At 44.6% G+C, this 23,466-nt stretch overlaps 2 protein-coding genes across 3 annotated transcripts in view; one reads left to right on the forward strand and one right to left on the reverse strand.

Annotated features, from left to right (window-relative positions):
* Positions 1-234: 234 nt before the first annotated feature.
* Positions 235-6,124, reverse strand: SPRING1 (SREBF pathway regulator in golgi 1). Its single transcript, XM_014894744.2, has 5 exons — positions 5,860-6,124; positions 5,112-5,268; positions 3,275-3,426; positions 2,697-2,810; positions 235-1,749 (listed from the first exon to the last, which is right to left on the reverse strand). The coding sequence occupies exons 1-5, from the start codon at positions 5,968-5,970 to the stop codon at positions 1,666-1,668; spliced, it is 618 nt and encodes a 205-aa protein (XP_014750230.1). The 5' UTR covers positions 5,971-6,124; the 3' UTR covers positions 235-1,665.
* A 223-nt stretch (positions 6,125-6,347) lies between these two features.
* RNFT2 (ring finger protein, transmembrane 2) overlaps positions 6,348-23,466 on the forward strand; it is a 28,509-nt gene continuing 11,390 nt past the window's right edge. Inside the window, exons 1-7 of one of the 2 annotated variants that reach the window (XM_014894745.2) lie at positions 6,348-6,460; positions 7,884-8,061; positions 8,372-8,835; positions 13,044-13,525; positions 14,275-14,351; positions 15,824-15,924; positions 17,883-18,036. In XM_014894745.2, the coding sequence (XP_014750231.1) occupies positions 8,753-8,835; positions 13,044-13,525; positions 14,275-14,351; positions 15,824-15,924; positions 17,883-18,036 (897 nt within the window). In that variant the 5' untranslated portion in view covers positions 6,348-6,460; positions 7,884-8,061; positions 8,372-8,752. Of the gene's footprint in view, positions 6,594-7,883; positions 8,062-8,371; positions 8,836-13,043; positions 13,526-14,274; positions 14,352-15,823; positions 15,925-17,882; positions 18,037-23,466 lie in introns of both variants that reach the window. The other variant, XM_088176120.1, reaches the window with a different exon arrangement.

The following is a 23,466-nucleotide window of genomic DNA, read 5'->3' on the forward strand; positions in this document are numbered from 1 at the left end:
GCCGGGGCGGCCGCACTGCGCATGCTCACCTCGGCGCGCGCGCTGCGGCGGCCGTTAGGACCCAGCAGCCGGCGCTGAAGTCACGTGAGGAGCAGCCGGCGCTACCATTGGCTCGATGGTAAGCAAAATCAGGTGCGTCACTTCCGGTTTACCTCAGTACGCGTCAGGGCACCGCTGGGGAGCCTGTACCGCTCGCGAAAAACCGCGCTATGAAAAGCCAGTGTCCGCAAAGGAGAGAGGGGAGTCTGGCAACTTTATTCGAATAAAGGGAGAGAGTTCACTACGCCATACAGCTGTAGGTCTCTATCGAGATTTCGGAAGACGCAGCCTCCTTTTATTCTATGAACTCCCGGCCGCATTTTGCCCTCTTCCTTCCCCCATTGGCTGAGGTAGAGTGGCAGGAGCTGGGCACTGGATCGTGAAAAGCAAGCATGGGACAATGAATTCTTGTCTTCATGTAACTAAGTCCTGTTTGTAAAAGGTGAAGATCAGCTTGAATTTGGTGTAAGGGGGCTCCAAGGGCTAAAAGGAAGCTGTGCTGTTTGCTTCCTGAGATGCAGACGTAAAACATGTCAGGATCTGCCAGAAATGCCAAGGAGCTCGAACAGGGTCAGTCCCATCCTGCCTCCTCCACTGGAGCAGTGTGGGAAGGCACAGGCAGGTCTGGGAAAGGTGGTGTGGAGACATCAACTCCACCCTTTTGCCTCCTGCACAACCAGGAGTGGAGTACATTTAAAATATCAAGGCCTGAACAAGTTCAAGCAAACAAATCTTCCCTGCTCCCTGTCAGCAAATGGACAGCAGAGAGCTGCTCACAAAACTGGACTCCTCTTTGAGGAAACTGCTGCAGAGTAACAAGGAAAGTGTTCACAGACAATAAACATCCCATCCTAGACACATCCCTTCTCTTCTCTTGTGGGACTTTGGCAGAAGAACAACTCCATTGGAGTTCTCAATGGTTTAAACTCACTAAGAGGAACATAAGTACTATAATGACAAATCCCAATACAATTCCTTTAGACTAAGGAGGAAAAAAAACCCCTACCAAGTTTAGTGAGGGTCTAGAATATCCTTTCTAGCTGACACAGCAAAGCAGGGACTGAAAGGCATCCGCAACTAGCTATGCAAAGCATCCACATTTTCAGCCAGTGACCCAGAGAAAATGGATGAATAATTCATAATTACATATGTAGTGTACACCATGCATGTCAAGAAGGGTTCCAGAGAGAGAAGCACAGCAGGCATGCTTTACTCTCTGAAAGCAGCAGTAACTCCAGTTACTACTGTCACTCTGCAAAGTCTGGACTGCAGACACAACTGCACCTCCATTTACAGCTGCAAAGCCACATTGGATACTTTTCCCTTGATGTTCTATAGCCTAGATTGACTCCATGATTCCTGAAATTTAGAGGAAATATTCAAAGAATGCACTGGCACGGCAGCACAGTACCAGCACTCCAAAAGCAGGTGCAGAATAAATTGAAGAAAGCAAGATTCAGTCCTGAAGAACTTAAATTTCCTTACTTCCTCTGTTCACCTCTGGGTTTGCCTCCACATACAAGACGAGCTTTTTACACTGAGGCTTTGGCAAAGCAACAGCTGCTGTCTTGTTCTTTTGGATTTGAGTCTCCAGTTCCTTCCTTCTGCTGCTCAGATCTGCAGCTCTCAAACAGGCAGGAGCTCTGGGGGGTACTCTCCATAGCAGTATTTGGCAATTGGGTCTCTGTAGGTGTTCTCATGCTGCACACTCTGTCAGGAAAGGAGGAGAAGCTCTAACAATATACACACAGTGAAAAAGGCATCCCTTCACTGAGAGACAAAACCCACTGCATTTATGCACAGATAAAAAAAAAAAATCCCAAATTCTACACATCACAGTGTCTTTGGAGTCAAAGAACTCTGCACTGCCAACATACAAGAGCCAGTTGATGTATTACAGCACTGCAATGTCAAACCAGAAACTCCTTTTCAAGAAAGTACCCAAGCAGGTGGAAACAGATTCCATAAAAATAAAAAAAATAGATATGTTTAGGCAGTATCATCAAGTGTTCTAAGCAACCAAAGCCCAATAAAGTTGCTATTTAAGATGTGTGCATTTTTCTTGATAAAAGGTAGAGTTCAGATTTTATGGGTAAAAATTCCCAGTAACTCTGGAGACATTTGGGACTCTTTCCTCTGTTTGCAGTCCATCCCTATGGCTACATGAAATACTGAAGCTGCAGGACATGGCCAACAGCACTTTCTAAAAGGGCCACTGCTTGCTTAGACCAAAACTTCAAATAAAATCATATGGGTAACAGAAGTTCACCTTTGTCCTTAATAAGCAAAGAAATTACACATAGTTTTTGAGTTACTGCAGGTGATTGTCAGCACATGGTTAGTCTCCAACTGTACCATAAAATAAAACAAAGAGCATTCTGAGGCTACTGAAACAGCTCTCACTGTTTTCATCCTAATGAGCTCTCCCCCAGAATTCATCTGAGATCCTCACTGGTCATTGAACTCAGTCTCTGTTTAGTTAAGCTCCTCTTTTCTAAAGAGAATGTGCAACTCATTCTGCTCTAAATATGTGCTTTGCCTTCAGACTGGCTTTCACTTTTATGAAAATACAAACACGACACACCAGCCATTCACAGCATTGAGCCCATTTTCCAAGGGCACTTTTTTTGGGCCCTGGACACGTGCTTGTGCCTCACCTGTGATGAAGTCCTACATTTGGCCAGACACAGCTCAAAGTGATCTTCCACTGCCATGAAGAGGTTTTGGAAAGCAATCGCTGCCCGGTTCAAGAAGCGCTCCAGGAGATGTTGCTGAAGTGGTAAGCAAAGAGAAGGCAAAAAACAGAAACACTCTGCTTCAGCAAGGAGTAGTCAAAGCCCACCCTAACCTGCAAAGCTCAGGTATTAAGAGGAATAGTAAGCAACTCCACTGAGGATTTCTAGCAAGCACTGAAAGGCTAATGCCTCAGTGGCAGGACAAGAACCTAAGAGAAGCTCAGGGAAGTGCCAATTACAAAACCAATACTGGCTGGAGTAACTCTTCTGCAATCTTTTCCCTTCAGCAAATGCAATTCCTCTGAAGGTCAAACACTGCAAGGCTCCTAAAGGTGGTAAGGATGAATTTTGTTAAAGCTTTATTTATAGCTTGCCATATGCTCCTTGGAGGCTTTCCTCATCCTTCCAAGAAAGGGAACTGTCCCTCTAAGGGAAAAGCTCCTCACTTTGAGGCACAGGGGAAGCTGAGCAGCTCTGGAAAGCAGGAGGAAGGCTCTCACCTTGCTGGGCTGCAGGCAGCAGGACACACAGTACTCATAGATGCTGCAGCAGCCATTGGGCAGGCAGCTCTCACAGCTGTACAGCTTCGTGCTGGGCACGTTCCCATTGCAGCAACCATTCACCTGCAGGTCCTTCCTCTCACAGATGTAACCTGCAAAACAGCAACAGGAGTAACAATTAGCGAGGCACACCCTTCTGGATGATCTGTGACAATCTGCAGTAAGCATCACATGCCTTAAGAACGGGTTTGTTTATCATTTGATGTTGGATCATTTATTTGTTGATGTTTAACTAGTCTAGTTAAACAGAAGTGTGTGCTTTCACGTAGTGAAGACTTTAAATTTAAGGTTTTTATAATATAGTAATAAGTATGGGACAAAAGAAAGGATTTTGAGTAGTGTCTCTTTCATCTTCCTTCTTCATGGTTTCAAATAGTAGTTGCTGGTTAGTCAGTGTCACACTAAGGATCATAGTAATTCAGTTATTAAGTTGAAAGTATGAATAATGTAGGTTTAATTCTCTATTAAACGGTTTAACTTTAAAAGACCTTATAACTTAATCTCACTCAATTTTACTCACTTCCAGCTGGTAGCTAGAAGTGTTGCTGAACGTCCTATACTTTTAAATAAGATTTAATGAACATCCAACCCCAAACACAAATAAATCCTTTTCCTTCGTGTATCTTTTAATCCTAACTCTAAGTAAAAACAAAAAAACCCTAAAACAAACCACTAATTAAAGAGTACAAAAACACCCACCACTATTACAATTTGGTAGATTATGATTCCCTTCTGTCCTATGTATCCATTCTTTGAAATGGAGAGCAGCATTTCAATCAGCCTGAACAACTATTATATCCTACTCTAATATGTGCTGTATATACACTATGGGTATTCAAATGCAGGTTATTTAAGTTCTGAGGTTTTTTGGGCATAGTTCCTTGTTGTGAAAGGGGGAATGGGATTGGCATTGATTATATTGGAAAAAAAACCATGACACATATTTTTTCAATGGGTCTGTGTCTGGATAATTCTGTTACAGTTCAGTATGAATTGATTCAGATTTAGCCATGCAGGATAGTGTAATATTCATTGCTGAGTGGAATCCTTAAAATACAGAAATATGTTGTATATCCTTATGGAGACAGCACTACCACAGTGTTAAGACTGTGAGAGATCTGTCATTTCAGAGATCTTATGAACTGGCACTAAGCCTAAGTCAGGCAGTGCCAAATTTAACATTGATGCAAATCACAAAAGATCTGGTGGGTTTTCTACACCCACCTTTCTTGATTTGTGGCCAAGAAAGACCCAGGGTCTAAGCAACAAGCCCAATGCAGGGCAGAAAGTGTCTTTAACCTCTACCACTTCAAACAAGTTAATAACCTCGGGTTCACCAGGGTCAGACGAGCTTGATAACTGTGATTGAGCACTAATTACACCAGCCTTGAGCTGCCTGCACACAAGGCCAAGGTTGGCTCAGTTGTTCTCCCTAACACCCCTGATAGCAGGAGCACACTGCAGGGAGACACAAAAGAGCTCTGCAAGCAACCACACAAATCGAGCAGGACTGAACAGCTGGGGTCTGTGCAAACGTAACTGCAATCCTTTGACTTTAAGGTGGCCACAGTCACACTCATACAGCACAGGGCCAAAGCAGCAGTGTCTGCAGCCACAGTGAAATTCAGCCAGCCAGAGGAGAACAGGCCAAGGGCTGAGTAAAAAATACCTTAATAAAGAGCAGTTGTTACATGAAAGTGCCATCAGCGGTCAGACAGGCAAGGCAGCGTTCAGCACTCCCATACACAGAATAAATTCAACTAAATATCAACTATACCCAGTTCATCTGTAATGAGGAGCTTCCCCTGCACAGAGTTCCTGCACTGGTTACTCAGCTGGCTGCTGTTCCCTGAGCTGAACTTCACCTTCCACATGATGGGCTGCTCATGCTCCTGCACTTGGAGGAGATTCCGGTCTCTCACCATCCTCTCTTCCTGCAAGGAAAAACAGAAATGCAACCAAACGTACAAGTTCCTTCTGCCACTTCAACCCACGTGCCTTTCCCAGGATTAATGTCTAGTACTTGTAAACTCCACGGCACAGGAAACTCCAGCAACAATGGTACAAACAATTTACTACTTGTAGTGTCTTAGTTCATATTGTACATAACAGGAAGATACACAGTCCAGTAAAGTGAGGATATTCAAGTTCACTATGGATCAGCTAACACAGCTGAACTCACTATATATATATATATATACCACAAGAGCAGTATGTATTATATTAAATAACCGCAGCTGAACGTGTTTCTCTTTCATGAGGACTTTTCCAGTGGAATCACCACTCCCAAGAGATACAACAACGAATACCAAACCCACCGGAGACTTTCTTTTCCCAGTTTTGGTTCAAACCACTATTGCTGTCAAACACACAATCAGGCATTCCTATTTTAAACTCTCGCATCTATTAAATATTCATAACGTCCCTCTTACGGCAGCAGTTCGGTGACAGCATCTGGAGAACAAAAGTACCGTGGCATAAGGGATGTTTTAACCCACCCGTGGCGCCTCGGGGCCGGCACTGACCTGCTTGAAGGTGCTGGTGATGAAATAAACGAGCGAGAGCCCGAAGACGACGCCGAGGACCCATCGCTTCCTGAGCAGCCTCCGCCAGAGCACGGCCCCGCAGGGCAGCATGGCCGGGCCGGGGGCTCAGCCCGGGGCCGGCATCACCGGCGGGCCCGAGCGAGCGGTCCCGAGCCCGGCCCCGAGCCCCGAGCGAGCAGAGCCGAGCTCCGAGCGGGCAGAGCCGAACCCCGAGCGAGCAGAGCCGAGTCCGGCCCCGAGCCCCGAGTGAGCAGAGCCGAGCCCCGAGCGAGCAGAGCCGAGCCCCGAGCGAGCAGAGACGAACCCCGAGCGAGTAGAGACGAACCCCGAGCGAGCAGAGCCGAGCCCAGGCCCGAGCCCCGAGCGGGCAGAGCCGAGCTCCGAGCGAGCGGCCCCGGCGCGGCCGAGCGCTTCCGCCCGCGGCGCGGGGCCGGCGGAAACCGCGGCCGGGCGTGCGCGGGGCGGGGCGGCACCGGGAACCGGCACCGGCACCGACACCGACACCGACACCGACACCGACACCGACACCGACACCGACACCGACACCGACACCGACACCGTGACCAGGCCGAGCCGCTGGGTACGGGGGCACCGCGGGGCTGGGCTGGGCACTGCGCCCCCGATATCCAGCGGGAATCTTCTTTCCCCACCTAATAAATAGGAAGAAAAGGCCTGGCTTATGACTATGTGTTTGTGTACATATATATATGTGTGTACGTATAGAATGGTAGTTTTTAATATATCTATATATACGTGTGTATGTATGTGTGTATATATATATGTATATGTATGTATATCTATATATGTATACTATATATATATGTATTTATGTCTGTAGAACCATATTAATAGATATGTCTGTATATATAGATATATATGTATGTATACCTCTACTTATATATGTATATCTATATATGTGTACTATGTGTATATGTGTATATATAGATGTATATGTGTATGTATAGGTACAGAACCGTTTTAAGATATGTCTGTATATATACATATATACCTGTATGTATATATATGTATATCTATATATACTATGTATAAATCTATATATACAGATGTTTATATTTGTGTAGAACTGTATTAATAGATAAGTCTACATATATGTATATACATGTGTGTATATCTATATATGTGTACTATGATGTCTATATATGTACGCTATGTATGCATATATAGATGTATAAATGTATTTATATCTATAGAACCATAGTAGTAGATATGTCTGTTTAAATATGTATATGTATGTATATTTATATAGCTATACCATGTATTTGTGTGTATCCATATATATATATATGGATGTATATATGTATTTATATCAATAAAACCATATTAATAAATATGTCTATGTATATATATGTATATACATGTATGTATATCTTTATGTGTGTATGTATGTATATGCATATATGTATGTATAGATACATATATATATCTCCATATATACATATAAGTATATATGAATGTATATGTATAGAACCATATTAATAGATATGTGTGTATATATGTATATATACCTAGACATATATATTTGTGTTAATAGATGGGTATGTAGGAATACATTAACAGATCTATACCTCTACCTATACATCACAGTATATGTAAGTGTATATATGTGTGTACACATACATAGGTACATATGTGTATGCATAGATGTACATATAAAATGTATATTATGCTATATGTGTGTGAGACATTCTATGATACGTGTGCACATATATATATATAAGCACATTTCTGTCTGTATTTATATCAGACACACACGTATGTGTGTGTATGGACACCGTGGGGGCAGAGTACAGCTCTGGGAGCACTCCCAGGAGTGCCTGTGTGGGAAGCAGGGCTGAGGTGCCAGTCCCAGAGGAAAACAGCCTTGTTGGGTCATGCATGTGGACAGGGGTTCCTGCACCTCTCTGCCTTTCCCTGCGAGATGGAGAGGTCAAACTCTTTGTGCTGTGCTGAAATTCCTCTCTGTGTGTGTGTGCTTCCTCCAGGTGGGTCTCTGTGAGCCCTGGGGCCAGGTGCTGGCTGCCACTGCCTTGAAGGGCCTGTGAATCAGAGTTTGAAGTCTGCACTGTCTGAAGTGCTCCATCCGTGAATGTCTGCACGCCCTTGAGCTTCCATCTCTCCCAGAGTGGCACCTTTCACCTCAGTTATCCTGCTGCTCTTCAGGTACTGTGCTTTGAGACACCTGGCAAACCTTCCCAGGGCCATTGTGCCTTTAATGGGCTACACATTTATGTATATATTATCATGTGTTATGAATATGTTATAACTTTTTATATTCAAGAGTATTTAGATCTTAGTCTTTCCATTTTATTAAGTAGCTATTGTACTCTGGGGCTGTTGTCCAGACTTTGCAAATGGCATTTCTGTAGATTAAAATGAATGAGTTGCTTATTTAAGAGAATATTATCATGAGCTAATCATATTTCTTTCATTAAGATTGTTTACACATTTTCTTTTTCTTCCTCCCTCTCAGTTTTGCTTTGCAAAGCAAGTTCCTCCAGAAAAGGAAGATGGGATCTCATTTCCCAAGAGGCTGTTGAGTCACACATCACATCGAGAGCACCTCTTGGATGTCCCCGGGTTCCTTGCCAGGACATGCCATCCCTCAGCTTTGGTGACATCCTGGTGACTGCCTCTTTCTGCAGAAGGGGACCTGACTGATTCCTGCCCAGCCTGGACACCTGAGTGCCCCCTTTTGCCATTCAAACTTGTCTCTTCAAGTGAGAGCTGGAGGTGCTCTGTCACAGAAGCAATGATTCCTGCCAGCCATGTCCCCAGCTGAGCAGGTCCCACAGCCCTGTGTCCCCAGGCCTGTGCCAGTAGCCACGCTGGGATTTGCTGAGCCACTGGGTTCATGTTGAGCGTGTTGTGTTTTAGGGTTTTGAGGAAAATGCAGAGGCGGCACAGCAGCAACACTGACACCGTGCCTCCTGAAAGGTAAATCCTTCCCTTCTTTCCTCCACGTTCCTCTCCCTAGAGGAGAGTTCTGATTTAAGAGTAGGGGGTGTTTTAGGAGATGAAAGCTCAGAACTGAGAAAGATGTCAAATTCCTGTGTGTGTGGTGTGGCCAGGCTTTCTGCTCCAGTCTGGGGATTCTAGAGACAAGTTTACTTTTGTCCTTCCTGTCAGTTACTGATTGCTGCCAACCACAGTGTTCCAGGATGGTCCAGCATGGCACAGCTGGCAGACAGCTGGCTGAGCATGGGCAGGATGTGTGGAGCTCTGGAGGAGGGATTGGATTCATGGCCCACTCCTGTGGGGACCCCGAGCACTGTCAGTGTGCAAGGACTGGCCTGTGTGAACACTTCTCTTATTATTCTCTTGTTATTCTCTTATTAATCTCTTACTATTCTCTTATTGTTATTATTCTCTTATTGAGCTGTTTAAAAAATCTGAAGCTTTTAAAAGCTTTGAAAAGCTGTTTTAAAAGGTCTGAAGCTCCCAGCTACTCTGCCTGAGTGTTGAGTTTGGGTGACTCTTTGCATCTTCCCAGAGTCTGTATCTATGGTCATGTATGTGAGTATTTAGAAATAGAATACCTCTAATTTGTTTCTGTAATTATAACATCAGCAAGGGAGCCTTGCCACTGTTGTTGTTCTAGTACTAAATATTCCCTGGTGCTTTCCCAGAGTTAGAGTATGACTTTTTAAAATTTTTGTTCCTAGAGAAGAAACTAATCTAATTACTCCAAGACAAAGATGGAACTAACGAATTTAATTGCTCTGTTTGAGCTGAGATTATAAGTGAAAGATCATTAGTAAATATTTTATTTTCTACAGTGGTTTTGCAATTAGAGTTGAAGCCTTATGTCATGGCCATTGCTAGCATGGTACCATTCTTCATTTCAGGGGGAAAGAAAGCCATCTTCAGTTTTTTTCTGCATGCTGCTGCTGATTTTTAACAGGGTAAATAAATTCATAGTCAGGAACAGAGGCTGAAGTTTTTCTAACTGTAGAAGGAAATGCTGTTGCCACTGGTCTTCACTTCTGTTAACTTCAGCAGCCTCACAATTTCAACAAACAAACCTTGTTTGTTTATAAATATGTCACAGATTAATTCCTTCCTGCTGCAAGCACACTCCTGTACCCTGGTAATATTATTCCAAACAATAGTTGTGTCTTTATTTGTAGCACTGGGTTCCTCCCAGGCTGTTTATTACATTCCCAGCTGTGTATCCATCCCTGGATTGTAATGTTAGGTGTGGATATAAAGACCTGGCTGATGAATATTGTGGACCACAAGGAGGTGTGCAGTGCCTTGCTGGCTTGATTCCTGGCAGGAGCCTGTGCAGATACAGTGGGAATGGGTGCAGCTATAAAAAGCCTTATTAGGAGTTTGCTTAGTTTGGAGAGAGGTTTGGAGGTGTCCCCAGAGGGAGGTGAAAGGCAGAGCTCTGTGCCCTGTGTGTGCCTGGGGAGCCTTTGGAACCCTTGGGGGAGAGAGGGTTGAGGGCCCTGGGTGTGCTATCTCAATTTGTAAATGCTATTCCTACAATTAGAGATCTCCCAGGATTCGAATCAGGAGAGACCAAAGCTCTGTAAGGTGCCTTATTTGTGGACTTTGCCTCTTGCTGAGGTTTATTTATTGTTTACTCTCCTTTTGCAGGTTAGAGGAGTGTTTGCTGTCTATCAGGCATTTACTGCCTGGTCATCATTCTCCTTGTCACCTCTCACCTAAACTTTCCTTGTATTGACTTCTAGGAAAGAAAAAACCCCCTGTTGTCTTTTGCTGTTAGGATAAAGGTATTTAGACTTTTTTTGGAATCTGGCTGTATTCCAACATGCTTAGGAAGGAATCAGTGCCAGAATCAGTTCTGTCCAGTGCCCAGTCATTTGGGTATGTCCATGCCCAATTCACCAAAAATATCAAAAGAATTTATCTGGACCTATGAGCACATCCTTCACTTTCGTGTCAGGTCAGGGACACACAAGCAGCTCTCAACACTTCTCTCCCTCTGGTAATTCTGTCTCTTCTGGTGCAATTCATCAGTGGGCAGGTAGTGATTGTCCCAAAATAAAGACAGAGGATTTTGGGGGTAGGTCATTGCTTTGAGTTAGCTTGGTTAATCTGTTTATTTATAATATGTCTCGACTTGGTGGTGCTGTGTCAGGTTCCATGAGGTTTTGTATGTTTTTCTTTAAATACTCAAATCATTATAGAAGATACTGGATTTGGTATTGGATGTATTATTTCTTTAGTTTTTTTCCAAAGGCAAACAGGGTATTTGGAATCTTTGTTCCATGATGAAGGAACTGATGCATTTTGGTCAGGTCTGGAGAGGTTCTCTGATTTTATCTGAGATGTCTGGTTACTGGCCTCTAGTTCTGCAGGCTGTGATTTCCTGACAGCAAATAGAGGGAAAAGCATTTGGAGACCTTCGTGTTCTGACTGTGAAAAACAAGGTTCACTTTCCTGGTAGATTTTAAAAAGCTTAATAAAAGACAGTAAGAGACAAACAATAAAGCAAAAGGTTATAAAGGCTGGGTGCTTGGCATTCAGCCAAGAGCACCCCTGGTGTTTTGGAGACACCCCTTAAATCCATCAGCCTGTTGCATTTTCAAACTTTTCTATAAACTGTTTTCCATATTCCAGGAACTTTACATGGCCACTCCTTGAGTCTGCCTTTTCAGAGCATGCATTTTTTTTGGCTGTGGTTTTAATTTCTTTTTCATATCAGACTCAATTTGGGCTGTGGTCTCTAATTTTTACAGACAGTGGGTGCTGGTAGCTGCTGTATGAGTAGCAGTGTCTTCACTGGGTGTTACCCAACCAAGGCAGTTCCCTTACTGCAGACACTTTATCAGCCTGTGTTACTCCTAAAGAAAACTGTATCTTAGAAACCATTTCAACACCACACATATGGTATCCCCCCTAATATTTGGGAAAAGCCAATACCATAATATGTATTTATAACACTGACAGTGTGTGAGGAACTCTGAAGGGAAATCACTGCAGACAGGGCTGGACTAAAACACCCCCAAGTTTTGTGTACCCGTTGTTATTGAACCACTTCCATCTTGTTAGGAAAATTAATCCACAAACACCAGAGGTTTATATCCAGAAAGGAGACAGAGGAGTCCTTTTTGCTTTATTTGAATAAAGGGAGAGGTCATGGACCATTCCCCTGGGATCTCTCCAAATTTTGGAGGACAAAGGCTCCTTTTTATCCCAATTTCCCGGCCACATTTCCCTCTCTCTTTCCCCTTGGGCTGAGGTACTTGAGAGGTACAGACTTCCCAAACACCTGATACCTGAGATTCCCCTCTATATAATATATATAAAATATATAATATTTATATATTATATCTACACATTGTATATATAATATGTACTTATAACATTTGTGTTATAAATGAGAAACGAACTCTCAATATTCAGCAAAATGTACATGGCTTTGTTTGATATAGATGGATCAAGCAGTGCTGGGGAACATGAGGGGTCACTGCCCACTCCACATTCCATCAAACTCTGGCCCACAGCCTCTTCTTATACTGTGGCTCCTCGTTGTAATCCATAATTTTTGGTTTTTTTGCTGTCCTAATTTTGCCAGGTAAGGAGTGGTGGTCGAATAAACATCCTTATCCCAATTCACAAAGCCTTTGGGGATAGTCAGTCACAGGTAGCCATCGGGTCCTTGTAGATAACCACCAGAGAAGTTCTGGGAGTCTGGTTTTTGGGATAGGCAGCATTGATCAGACAAAGGCAGGAAGGGCTATTGGGAAGTCCGATTTTGCAAGCTGGGAGCCGATACAACTTATTTGGAAAACGTAACATATTATAATGTGACATAATACAACATAATATAATAACAAGGTGATTTAAACCAGAATGATTTAATCATATAGTTTCCTTTATCACGTGTCCGTGCTTCACTTCAGAGCTTAGTATTCTGGTTTATACAAACCCCAATGCTTTTGTGATTAACACGAATCTTTTATCAATTATCACAATAATATAATATAACAAGGTGATTTAAAACAGAGTGATTTAATCATATCATTTCCTTTATCACGTGTCCATGCTTCACTTCAGAGCTCAGTGTTGTGGTTTATACAAACCCCAATTTGTTTGTGACTAACACGAACCTTTTCTCAGTTATCGCTCAGTCCAGCCCCGTCCCTCACCGCTGTCCGTGTCCCCCGCAGGAGCCGGGGCCAGGCCGTCAGCTCGGAGGGCGCCGTGGATGAGGGCGGCGTGTTCGAGAGCCTCAAGGCTGAGGGCTCCGCCGCCGCCCCGCTCTTCCCGGGGCTGGCCGGGCTCCCCGCGGGCTCCATCCCCGCCTCGCCCTTCCCCGCGGGGCTGGTGCTGGGCTCGGCGGCCGGAGGAGGAGAGGTGTTCATCCAGATGCCATCCCCGAGGGACGAGGGCTCCGGGCGGGCCGAGGGGGCCGCGTTCCATCATCATCACCGAGCCCCATCCCATCACTTCCACCACGGGCACCACCGCGGCTCGTCGCTGCTGCACATGGCGGGGGAGCGCCACGGGCACGCCGAGGAGGGCGCGGACGAGCAGGCTGGAACTCCGGCCCCGGCGCTTTCGGAGCTCAAAGCCGTGCTTGGTTGGCTGCAGAAGGGGCTTCCCTTCATCCTCATCCTCCTGGCTAAAGTTTGTTTCCAGCACAAGCTTGGTGAGCGTCCATCAAAGCTTTTTGAGCTGTGGTTAGAGTGGTTGGGAGGCTTTATCGGGCTCTGATGTTTGATGCATCCATCCTTTTTGAAATGTGGTTAGAGAGTGATTGGGAAACTTTATCAGGCTCTGAGGTCTGACGGTTCTATAAACTGTTTTCCATATTCCAGGAGCTGTTTTACATGGCCACTCCTTGAGTTTGCCTTTTTACAGCATGTTTCTTTGCTGTGGTTTAAATTTATTTTTTTAACTTTTTGGACTGTGATTAGAGAGTGGTTGGGAAGCTTTATCAGGCTCTGATGTGTGATATATTTATCCATGTGACAGTGTCCAGATGGAGTCTAGCATGAAGGGAACATACTCAAATGGGATATCACATGGGACAATGCATGTGATGGATTCACCCTGTGTTCAGTCCAAGCTGTTTTCATCTGGGTCAGATCCATCTGTTTCCTGTCCTGACCAGTACTGTTCCTTTTCCTGATTTCTGCTTGACATTCCTGTGAGGCTTTGAGGATGTTACCAATGCTGAGGATGTTACCAATGCTGAGGATGTTACCAAGGTTTCTCCCTCTGAGCTCTCTCTTGGAGAGATGGGGAGAGCTTACATTGGTGGTAGCAAAAATTTCCGTGTAGCACAGAAGGGTTCAGAGGGATGAGACTCTTGTCTTGCTGGGTACTGGTAGTGAAATCAAGTCAAACAGCATCAGCAGTTACTGTCTGACAGAAAGTATTTCTATTTCCCTGCAGGAATTGCTGTGTGCATTGGCATGGCCAGCACCTTTGCCTATGCCAACTCCACTCTCCGAGAGCAGGTGGCTCTGAAGGTGAGTTCAGCATTTTTCCTTCTTCTGTTCCCAGCAAACATCACTTTCCATGCACAAAGCAGCATCTGTGTTGAACCTTCAATTGCAGTGTAGGGCTGAATGCATTTCTGTATGTACAGATCTGTCTTCTTCCTGCCTCTCCCCACTGATGCTCTCCCAAAGTCTCTATCCTGCTTTTTTGTGGAAGTGTGGCATAATAAAACAAATAGAGGACAGGTCAGGGGTGTTGTAATCTACATCTCCCACTGCCTCTGGCTGGCAGTGCCTATTCCAGCATTTCTCTGCACCTTGGTTTCCCATCATGCCCAGCAGAGATGCTGGAGCCTCTTTGATTTGTAAATGATGAGATTTAGCTTATTAGCATTTAGATAATGTTTTGAGATGTTCAGCTGAAATATTTCATAGATGTCTTGCTTGCTTTATAGTGCTCTGTGCATAATATGCTTAGAATATAAAGAGACCAGCAGATCTTTTCAGGTCTTCTGATCTTGTGTGTCAGGAGAGCAGTTCAACAGCACAAGGCTAGAATTGCTTTTTTGTTAAAATTACATGGGTAGCACAAGTGCATGCTTGTATCCAGCAGCAGCAGTGGAATGAGTGTAACCCAGCACTGAATGCACAGATAAATGGCACAGCCCAGTAACAGATTGCTGTTGCCTTGCACTCTGCACCTCTGGTGTTCCAGCAGTGTGCCCCTTAATCTGCCTGCTTTAAATCTCAGCCCAACAGTCCTGGCTGTTGGACAGCTACAGAGACCTCCTTTCTCCATAAATCAGCTCACAAGAAAAATGATGGGTGTTTTCCTCTCAGGAATAAAATTTACTCCCCAAAGTTACCAAGGGCCAAGAGCCAGGGCAGCATCTTCTGCCATCCAGCTTGTCTGTAACACTCCATATATGTTGAAATGCAAAATTTCCATTTCTTTTGACCTTTAATTATTTCTTCAATCAAAAATGAATGTTCCAGAACCTCTATGCTTTAGGATAACACCCTCATGTGCTGCATGTAGTGGTGGGCTGTATTTGATTTAGCTGAGCCTTCCATTGAGTGACTTTGGGTCTGTTTATAAAACACCCCTTGGATGAATTGTCACTCCAGCCAGGTGACAGCTCAGAATTTAGGACAATATGTGGAGTGGACTTTTTAAAATCTGCTTGTCATACTGCATTTTAAATATCAGGAGATTTTAGGTGTCCCAAGAAAGATCCCATCTTTGAAGATGCATTCTGCAAGTAAGGCTGTGGTTTTCACCAGCTTATTTCAATTAATTTCCATTGGAAAGGTTACCTGAGTGAGGGGCATTTCTGCTTGAGTTTACCTCACAGACTGCTTCTTAGTCCTGTGTAAATAAACTAATTACTGAACACTTTGTTACATATTTGCATGCCCTGGGTTGGATTTTTCAGCAGTTGGAAGCTCAGCTCATCTTGGGATTTTGAGCAGAAATAACTCTGCTTCTTTTCCTTGTTCAGGAGAAGAGATCAGTGCTGGTTGTCTTCTGGATCCTGGCCTTTCTCACTGGAAACACCCTGTACTTGCTTTACACCTTCAGCTCTCAGCAGCTTTACAACAGGTGAGCAAAATCTGCATTGCACAGGATGGGAGCAGGTGATAAATGCCAGGGAGGAAAAGAGGGAAGGCCACTTTTCCCCCACCCTGTGGGAGGAAGTGTGTGTGCCCAAGGGATCTGCTGTCTTTGTTACATCTTTGGAATATCTTCCAGTGCTGGAAAAGAATGTGTGTGTCACCTTAGCAGTGGATTGTCACCTGTCAATAAAGGACATAAGCAGTGTATAAATGGATGGGATGGTGTCAAAGCAAGGTGGAGCCTTCTCAAAAATGACCCCTGAATTCCCATTGTGACCACTACAGATGGGCATAAATCATAAATCATAAATCTGATCTGTCAGAGGCAGATGAGGATTTGACCCACTGATTTTCCTCTTCCTGTGGTGCTTTCAGTCTATCAGGATTGGAGAGTAGGACAGGAGGTGAAATAGCAGATTTTACTCCAGTGTTCTCAGGGCTTGAAGGCACTTGGATCTGAGGTAATAAGAGAGCTTTGCCTTTCAAATCCTGACTGAATTAGTTCTCAAATACAGAAAGGTTTGTGCTAATGGATTTGGTTCAGCATTATTATAAAACAGACAGGAACAATGACAGATAGGAAGCAGAGAAAGGGGGAGAGCTGAGAGGGTTTGAATTGTGGGTCTGAATGGGATCCAAGCCATGGGATTGTCTGGATGGAGCTTGTGGGAGGGAGTGGAAAGGAAGGAGCAGGAATGGCAGAAAGGTGTGAAAATGAAATCTCTTTGCACCACAGGGTAACTCTGTGTCTCTAAGAAGGTGCTCAAGGTTAAAAGCGCGAATGGAACTAGGTTAAAATAAAGGCTAGATCGTCGAAAAGAAAGGGATTTTAGCAGATTGGGGCCATCCTACAAGCAGTTTAGAGGGTGGATTATTAGCAGTGGTCAGGCTGGGCCTCAGCTCCAAGCAAAGCCCTGTTCTGTTCCTGGGAGTGCTGCAGTGGTGCCATGCTCAGCCTGGTGTGTCTCTGCTTGCTGTGTGGGGACCTGGGACTATTCACAGGCCAGGCTTGTCAAATTAGAAATGTCTGCTTCAGTTTTGTTTCTTTCTGGCTTATTTTTCATCTCCTGATTTATTTTTTGTTCTTGTTTCTAGTGCATGAACAGTAGTAAAGTCTCTGATTCTGTTTCTGTTTTTAGGGTGTAATTTTACCTGTTGTGCTGTGCCAGTGTTGTGAGTATTTTAAATTCATGCTCAGGCTTTTCATTTTGGGTTGGTTACTTTACTTTGCTTTTTTTTTTAACTGTTAAGTTTTTGTTTTCTACCATGAGGCTTTAGCAGGTAAATATCCTGAAGGTGAATCCTGTTTTTTCAACCTGAGTAGGGTCTATTTCTCATTATTGCTCAGCCAGTAACTCCTGCCCCTTGCTGGGTGAAATTCTGCTGTCCCAGACTCCACTTTTTTAAGCAGCAAATGTTCAAGTCCAGTAAATGACATTAGGTAAGGGGCATTAATTTTTGGCTCTTTGGTTCAGGTAAGAGTACTAACAAAGGCCAGCTCTTGTTGTGCTTCAGGCAGTGGCCACTGTCAGAGCATGACACGTGTGAAGTTGTCACCTGGGTGTTCCCCAGGGACGCAGAGCTGTTCTGAGCAGGACTTACAGGACAAGCTGTGACACCCAGATCCCACAGAGCACCCCTGTCAGCACACCAGAGGCTCTGTGCAGTGGGAAAGGCAGGTTCTGGACACTGCTGTATTCCAAAACAGACTTTACAGGTGTTTGGGTCCTGTTTTGTGACAGGACAAACCTGCTGACCTCAGTAGAAGTGGGCAAGAGTAAAGTCAGAGGCCCAGAGGAAGCACAGATCTGATTTGTGAGTCTTCCTCCTCTTGCCCTTGAGAACTCCCTGAAGCTCAGGGGAGTTTCTGGGTTCTCTGTAACCAGCAGTGGAGCTCGAGCAAGCTTCTCCTCAGTGGTGTTTGAGCTTTGGTGTCTCTTTCAGCCTGATATTCCTGAAACCCAACCTGGACAGGCTGGACTTCTTCAACCTCATGTGGATCGTGGGCATTGCAGACTTTGTGCTGAAGTACCTGACCATTGCCCTGAAATGCCTCGTTGTGGCCCTGCCCAAGATCATCCTCGCTGTCAAGTCAAAGGTAGGAGACTCTTCTTGAGGCACAAACCTTTGTCTTTGATAATCTGACACCTTTACCACACGTTTGCAGCGTGGAATCAGAGAATCGTGGAATGGTTTGGGTTGGGAGGGACCTTAAAGCACATCCAGTGTCACCCCTGCCATGGCAGGGACACCTCCCACTGTCCCAGGCTGCTCCAAACCCTGTCCAGCCTGGCCTGGGACACTGCCAGGGATCCAGGAGCAGCCACAGCTGCTCTGGGCACCCTGTGCTAGGGCCAAATATGAATGGAAGAATAAAAACATTAAAATCTGTTGATAAACCTTTGGCAGAAATCACCTGGGATCAAGGGTTGGGTTTTGAGCCATCACAGACCTGAGCAAGGGTTTGGTGTTAGCAGCAGTGATTAAAGTCCAGAGAGCTGAGGTGAGCATTGCTCGAGGAGGAATCAGGGCTAGCAGACAGGTAATTGCTTTTCTCATTGATTTCAAGTCTTGTTTTCTGAGTAATCTCTGTAAATTCATATTTCTGAAATAGGAACCTCTTCATTTCCTGGGGAGAAATTGCAAGTATTTGTCTCTTTGGCTTCCCACTTGGGTCAAAGAAGTAACTGGGTTAAACTGAAGTTACTGATGCCACAAAAGACAGCAGCAGTTCTAACCATGGGAGAAGAAATATTTTAATTAAATGCTTCTCATATTTAAATGCTCATGAAACCATATGAAGACTAAGCCTAACTTTTAAAAGTTTCTCACTGCATTCTCTCTCTTAAAACACCTTTTGATATGTTTTTACTTTCACTCAGTGGTGTCCACATTTCAGGGGCAGATTGTGCAATGTGTGTTATTTGCATTCAGTAAAGAAACTTGCTGGCAGCTGCTGGGATGAAAGGCACTCTGTAGGTACTGCAAGGTACCAGCATTCCTTGCTGAAAGTCTCAGGCTGGGCTCTTCAGGGGGGTATCTAAACTGGGAATAGTTTTGCTTAGAAATGACATGGGTGGCAGGGGAATTGAGCAGTTTGTTCTTGCACAGCAGGGCTATCTGATATGGTTATTAATTTATTTCTGGCATTTGTCCAGCTTTTTTTATTTTTTTCCCCTTCTTCTATTATTATTATTATATTTTGTGAGATTAATGTGCTGGGTCAGAGCATAATCCAGGCTGGGGAGGGAGGGAGAAGTGATGTGAATAGTCTTCCCAAGATAAATGGCAGTGTTGGAAAAGGTTCACAGCCTTTGCTTGCTTGTGTGAGAGCCATCCCAAGTACTCATTAATCCTTGTCTGGAGAGAAGAAAGAGAAGGGGTCTTTATTTGCAGCTCCAGTGAGAGGCTGGTAGGATCACATCTGTCAAGGGCTTGTAATGACTCAGAGCACAGATGCTTCATTTTTAATACCTTTTTCTGGAGAGCAATGTGTCTCACTTTTTTTTTTTTTTTAAGCCCCTTTTTGTCTTAGGATGTTGTAGATGGTCTTGCTGTCCCCTGGCAGCTGGGACTGCTGTCACCCACCACCAGATCTGGGTTTGGTTCTCCATTAATCCAGCCAAGGATGAGATGTGGTGTAACAAATTAAGCAAGATCAAACTGGGATGGGAGGGCTCCAGCAGAACCACAGGACACCATGGAAATGGGAATTGCTGATCACATAGCTGAGCTCCTTCCCTGAGCCTGCTGGCCCAGGCTTGCACAGCCCAGCACAGGGGAGGGATTTCAGTGGAACCTTTTGCTCACTTAGAACACTTCCAGTGCAATTTAGGCACCTTCACTTTAACCAAAATTTTTAATCGAGCTTTTTTTCTGAATACTTGCCAGATACAAAGTTTTCTTCCTCCCAGTGTCCTCCAAGTAGTATTTCTGCCTGAAGCCCAGCTTGGAGTTTATGAACTTCTGGGTAGTTGTCACTCAATGGTAACAGGCTGCTGGAGAAATACAAATTTAACTCAGACGATTTTTTTCAAGATGGGTATTTATATATAGTGAGAATTTCTGTGCCAATATAACTACTCAGAAGAGCAGCCTCTTGCTCCCCTAATAGACAGCCTGGAGTGGAGTTGCTGCTGGAGTTGAGCACAGAGGGATTTGATCCTGAGCTCCCTTGCAGTCCCCTCGTGCTGGCAGTCAGCAGGAGATCCTAAAACTTGCCCGTGGATGGGATGTGGGGAACTTTAATCATCCTGCACTCAGCCTCTGAGCTAGCTCTTCAGATTTCCCTCATTTTGGAAGGTCAAAGGCACTTGCAAAGCTAGTCTGGCTTTTCCTGCTGCTCCTTTGGATCTGGTCTTCTCTGAATACTGTGTGGTTTTTGCTTTTATTTATCAGTCTTTTTATCTCCCCTCACTCTTGTCTGGAGACTGAACACCAACACTTTTTTGAGTCTTTTCTCAGAGATTGATAATTCCAGATCTTCTTATTCTCTTCTGGACTGTCTTCACTCTGTCTCTGTTTTCCAAACCATTTCTCCAGTCTGCCAAGATGAGTTTGGAATATAATCCTTCTTTCCAATTGTGTTTACAGTGTACAGTGTCAGCTGTGCATTACTCTGTTCCATCCAGATCATCAGTGAAGACTGAATAGCACTAAACTCTGCTTACATCAGTTGGATGCATCTTTTCATTTTGAAAGTAAACACATAAAAAATCTGGGTTAGAACACTCAGTTCCCCCATCCAAAGTACCTGGGTTGTGTTTTCCTAGTATGGCCCATCACAGGAAGGGCAAATTTTGGTGTAAATTTCTGTGATTAGTAGGATCAATTTATTCCTGAACTGAGAAAAAGCAAACTAAAATTGAGGGGCAGAAAAAGTTTGTCTTTGCACAGTGGGCAAAATCCAGGATCATTGGTGCTTGAAGTGTGAAACATGAGAGCTGCTTCATTATGAGGATCCAACCAGCCAGAGTTCTCCAAGCCTGAGTGACTCAGAAACTCAAGATCTCTGCAAGCAACTCCCCCAAAGAATGAGGAAGGACTGAAAATTTAACAAAAGAATCCCAGACTTTCCCAGGTAACAAACCAGCCTGGCAAACAGAGGGACCAGGAGAGGCTGTGAGACTCCAGTCAGGCTGGAATGCAGGGAAGTGAATTGGAGAGAAAAGCAGGAAAAGGAAGGTAAGGCCAGCACGAGACTGATCTCAGAGTTGTGGGGAGTTTCCAGAAGGATCAGAGCTGTGGCTGGGGTGTCCCTCCCTCCCCCAGGCTGTGGCAGGGACACTGAGCTGGGTACAAGTTTCAGGAACAGCTGAGCTCATCATTCCTTTGGAAGGGGGGGCTTGGCTGAAGGCTCTCCATTAAAAAAGGCAAATAAGATCATTTGGTTCAATATAAAATGAATTAAAGTAAATTAAACTGCAGGAGCCATGTGGCCTGCAGAGGCTTCCATTGTTGTGCACACATCAAGGGCAGCTTTTCATTTTCACTGCTGAGGAATGACAGCTTGAGGGGGGTGGAATTCAAAATCAGGAAATAAATAATAAAAAGACACAGTTGCCAAAGATTTCACTTAGGAAATCCCAGGTGCCTGCAAGCCTCCCATCCCCTCCTCATGTTGTTGTCAGCAATCTGAGCTGGAGGAGTGAGTGAGGCACAGGGGGAGGGAGAATGAAAATCAAAGCAAATAGGACTGTAAGGAACTGATATCCCGAGTTCTTGCATCTGTGTATCCCTGTCCCTATAGGTGACAAAGATTCCATGGACATTCTCATACATAAGCAAGGCCCTAAATAAGAATTTCTCTGCATGCTCAATGCAGATCCAAGTTACAGGGGACTGCTTTTCCAGGAGAGGGAAAATGCAGAAGAAGTCTGACATTGTCTCCTCACTGCAGCTTTGAAAATACTTGCTTGGTGGGTTTTTCCAGTTGATTGTTTTATCAGTGCTTTTTATTTTTGAAGTACCATCTCATCAAGTCTGGTCAGAGAAAACTTGTCCTGGATGTGGCAGCAATTGCAAATCCTGCACTTGGACCTTGGAGCAAAAATCTTTTTCAGGTGCACATCATGTTTCCTGCCAGAGATGGGTACAGCTCTGCCATGGAACCTGGCACATTCATTTCCATATTTCTTCTGAAACTGCACCTTTTTTTTTTTTCTAAGGGGGAAAAAAAGGCTCTTGGAGCATTTGAGTCCTCTAAAAATACAGAAGCAATAAAAAACTCACTGGGAGCTGGCTCACAGATGATGTTTAATAAAAAATACCCAGGCAAAGACATTCCTGGTCCTTTTGTGTGCAATATGGAATTTATTCCTGCTCTTCCCTCACCGTGTCGCTGGAGAGGTGTTCCCAGGCAGGTGACAGCCCCTCCTCTCGTTCCCCTCTGCTCTCTGACCCGGGGCTCACTCACAAACAGATTCATTCTTCATGAGCAGCAGTCTGAGCTTGGATCCTCTTGAGCCACAGGAACTCCAGGATGTTCTGCAAAGACTTTTCCCCGCTGCAGCTGGGACTCATGTGCTGTCCCAGAGTCAGAAGTGTGGGATTTATTATTTACAAAATTAAAAAACTAACTGAAGCATGAGAGCAGGTACTGAGGAGTGAGGACTCTTCTGTCCCCTTCCCTAAACTTGCTTTGCAAGTCACTGCTGCTGAACTTTTTAAAAATCATTGCTCTTCAGTGCTTTCCCAGTTTAACTTTCCAGTTTAAGATACGAAAGATGTGATTTTCTGAAGTCCTGTACACTAGCTAAAATTCTCAGTTTCCCCTCTAGTCCCACCTTGACCTTACTCCTCATTAGTCCTGCGTGGATTTTCATCATTTCCTCCATGCCACGATGCTGTTTACTGTGGAAATCTGGGAGTTCTCTCTGTTTTACTGCTCCTACCCCACACTTGATCTATTGGCACCATGACCTGGAATCTCAGCAGGGCCTGCTCTCCTCTGATCCAAATTGCCAGCAGGTCTCCAAAGCTTTTTTGAGCATCTCCCTGTTTCAGAATATGCCCTAATGCTGCTGGCAGCTGAACAAGTGAGACTTGGAGCTTCCCTCGAGTGCTAATCACACCTTGCAGTTGCCTCATTGCAACTTCTCTCACTTCTCTTGCATCCCCCACCCTGGTTCTGCTGTGTCAATCCTTGCTGTGCCTCCCTGCTCCTTGTGGGGAGCACAGTGCCCTCAGGAAAAGCCTTATGGCAGCAGAGGCTGCACAGGGAGGCTCTGGGGGAATCAGCTTTGCCTCTGCTGCTGTAACCTGCCCCCTTTGCTGTGTCTAGGGTGGGTTTCAATTTTTAATTATGCTGTTCCATGTTATTTTTCTGTGAGACTTCTCCCCTCCATCACCACACCCCAAGGATGGAGGTGAAGGATTGAAAGAAGCTGTTGCAGCAACTGGAAAATTCACAGGAAACAAAGAGACTGCTGGAAGAACATTCTGCAAGTTCAAGTTGAGTGCTACACTGGAGAATTAAATCCTGTCCTTTCCTTTGCCAAATAATTCCTGTGTGAGTCTAGAGAAGTCA

The sequence above is a fragment of the Sturnus vulgaris genome, chromosome 19 (genome assembly GCF_052056855.1).
Source record: "Sturnus vulgaris isolate bStuVul1 chromosome 19, bStuVul1.hap1, whole genome shotgun sequence".
Lineage (NCBI taxonomy): Eukaryota > Metazoa > Chordata > Aves > Passeriformes > Sturnidae > Sturnus > Sturnus vulgaris.

Excerpts from the sequence above, each read along its gene's own strand:
- SPRING1 (XM_014894744.2), bottom strand. The coding sequence starts at position 5,970 with ATGCTGCCCTGCGGGGCCGTGCTCTGGCGGAGGCTGCTCAGGAAGCGA. Across the intron at positions 5,269-5,859 it reads TCACCAGCACCTTCAAGCAG|GAAGAGAGGATGGTGAGAGA; the intron begins GTCAGTGCCGGC and ends TTTTCCTTGCAG. Across the intron at positions 3,427-5,111 it reads CCTCATTACAGATGAACTGG|GTTACATCTGTGAGAGGAAG; the intron begins GTATAGTTGATA and ends GCTGTTTTGCAG.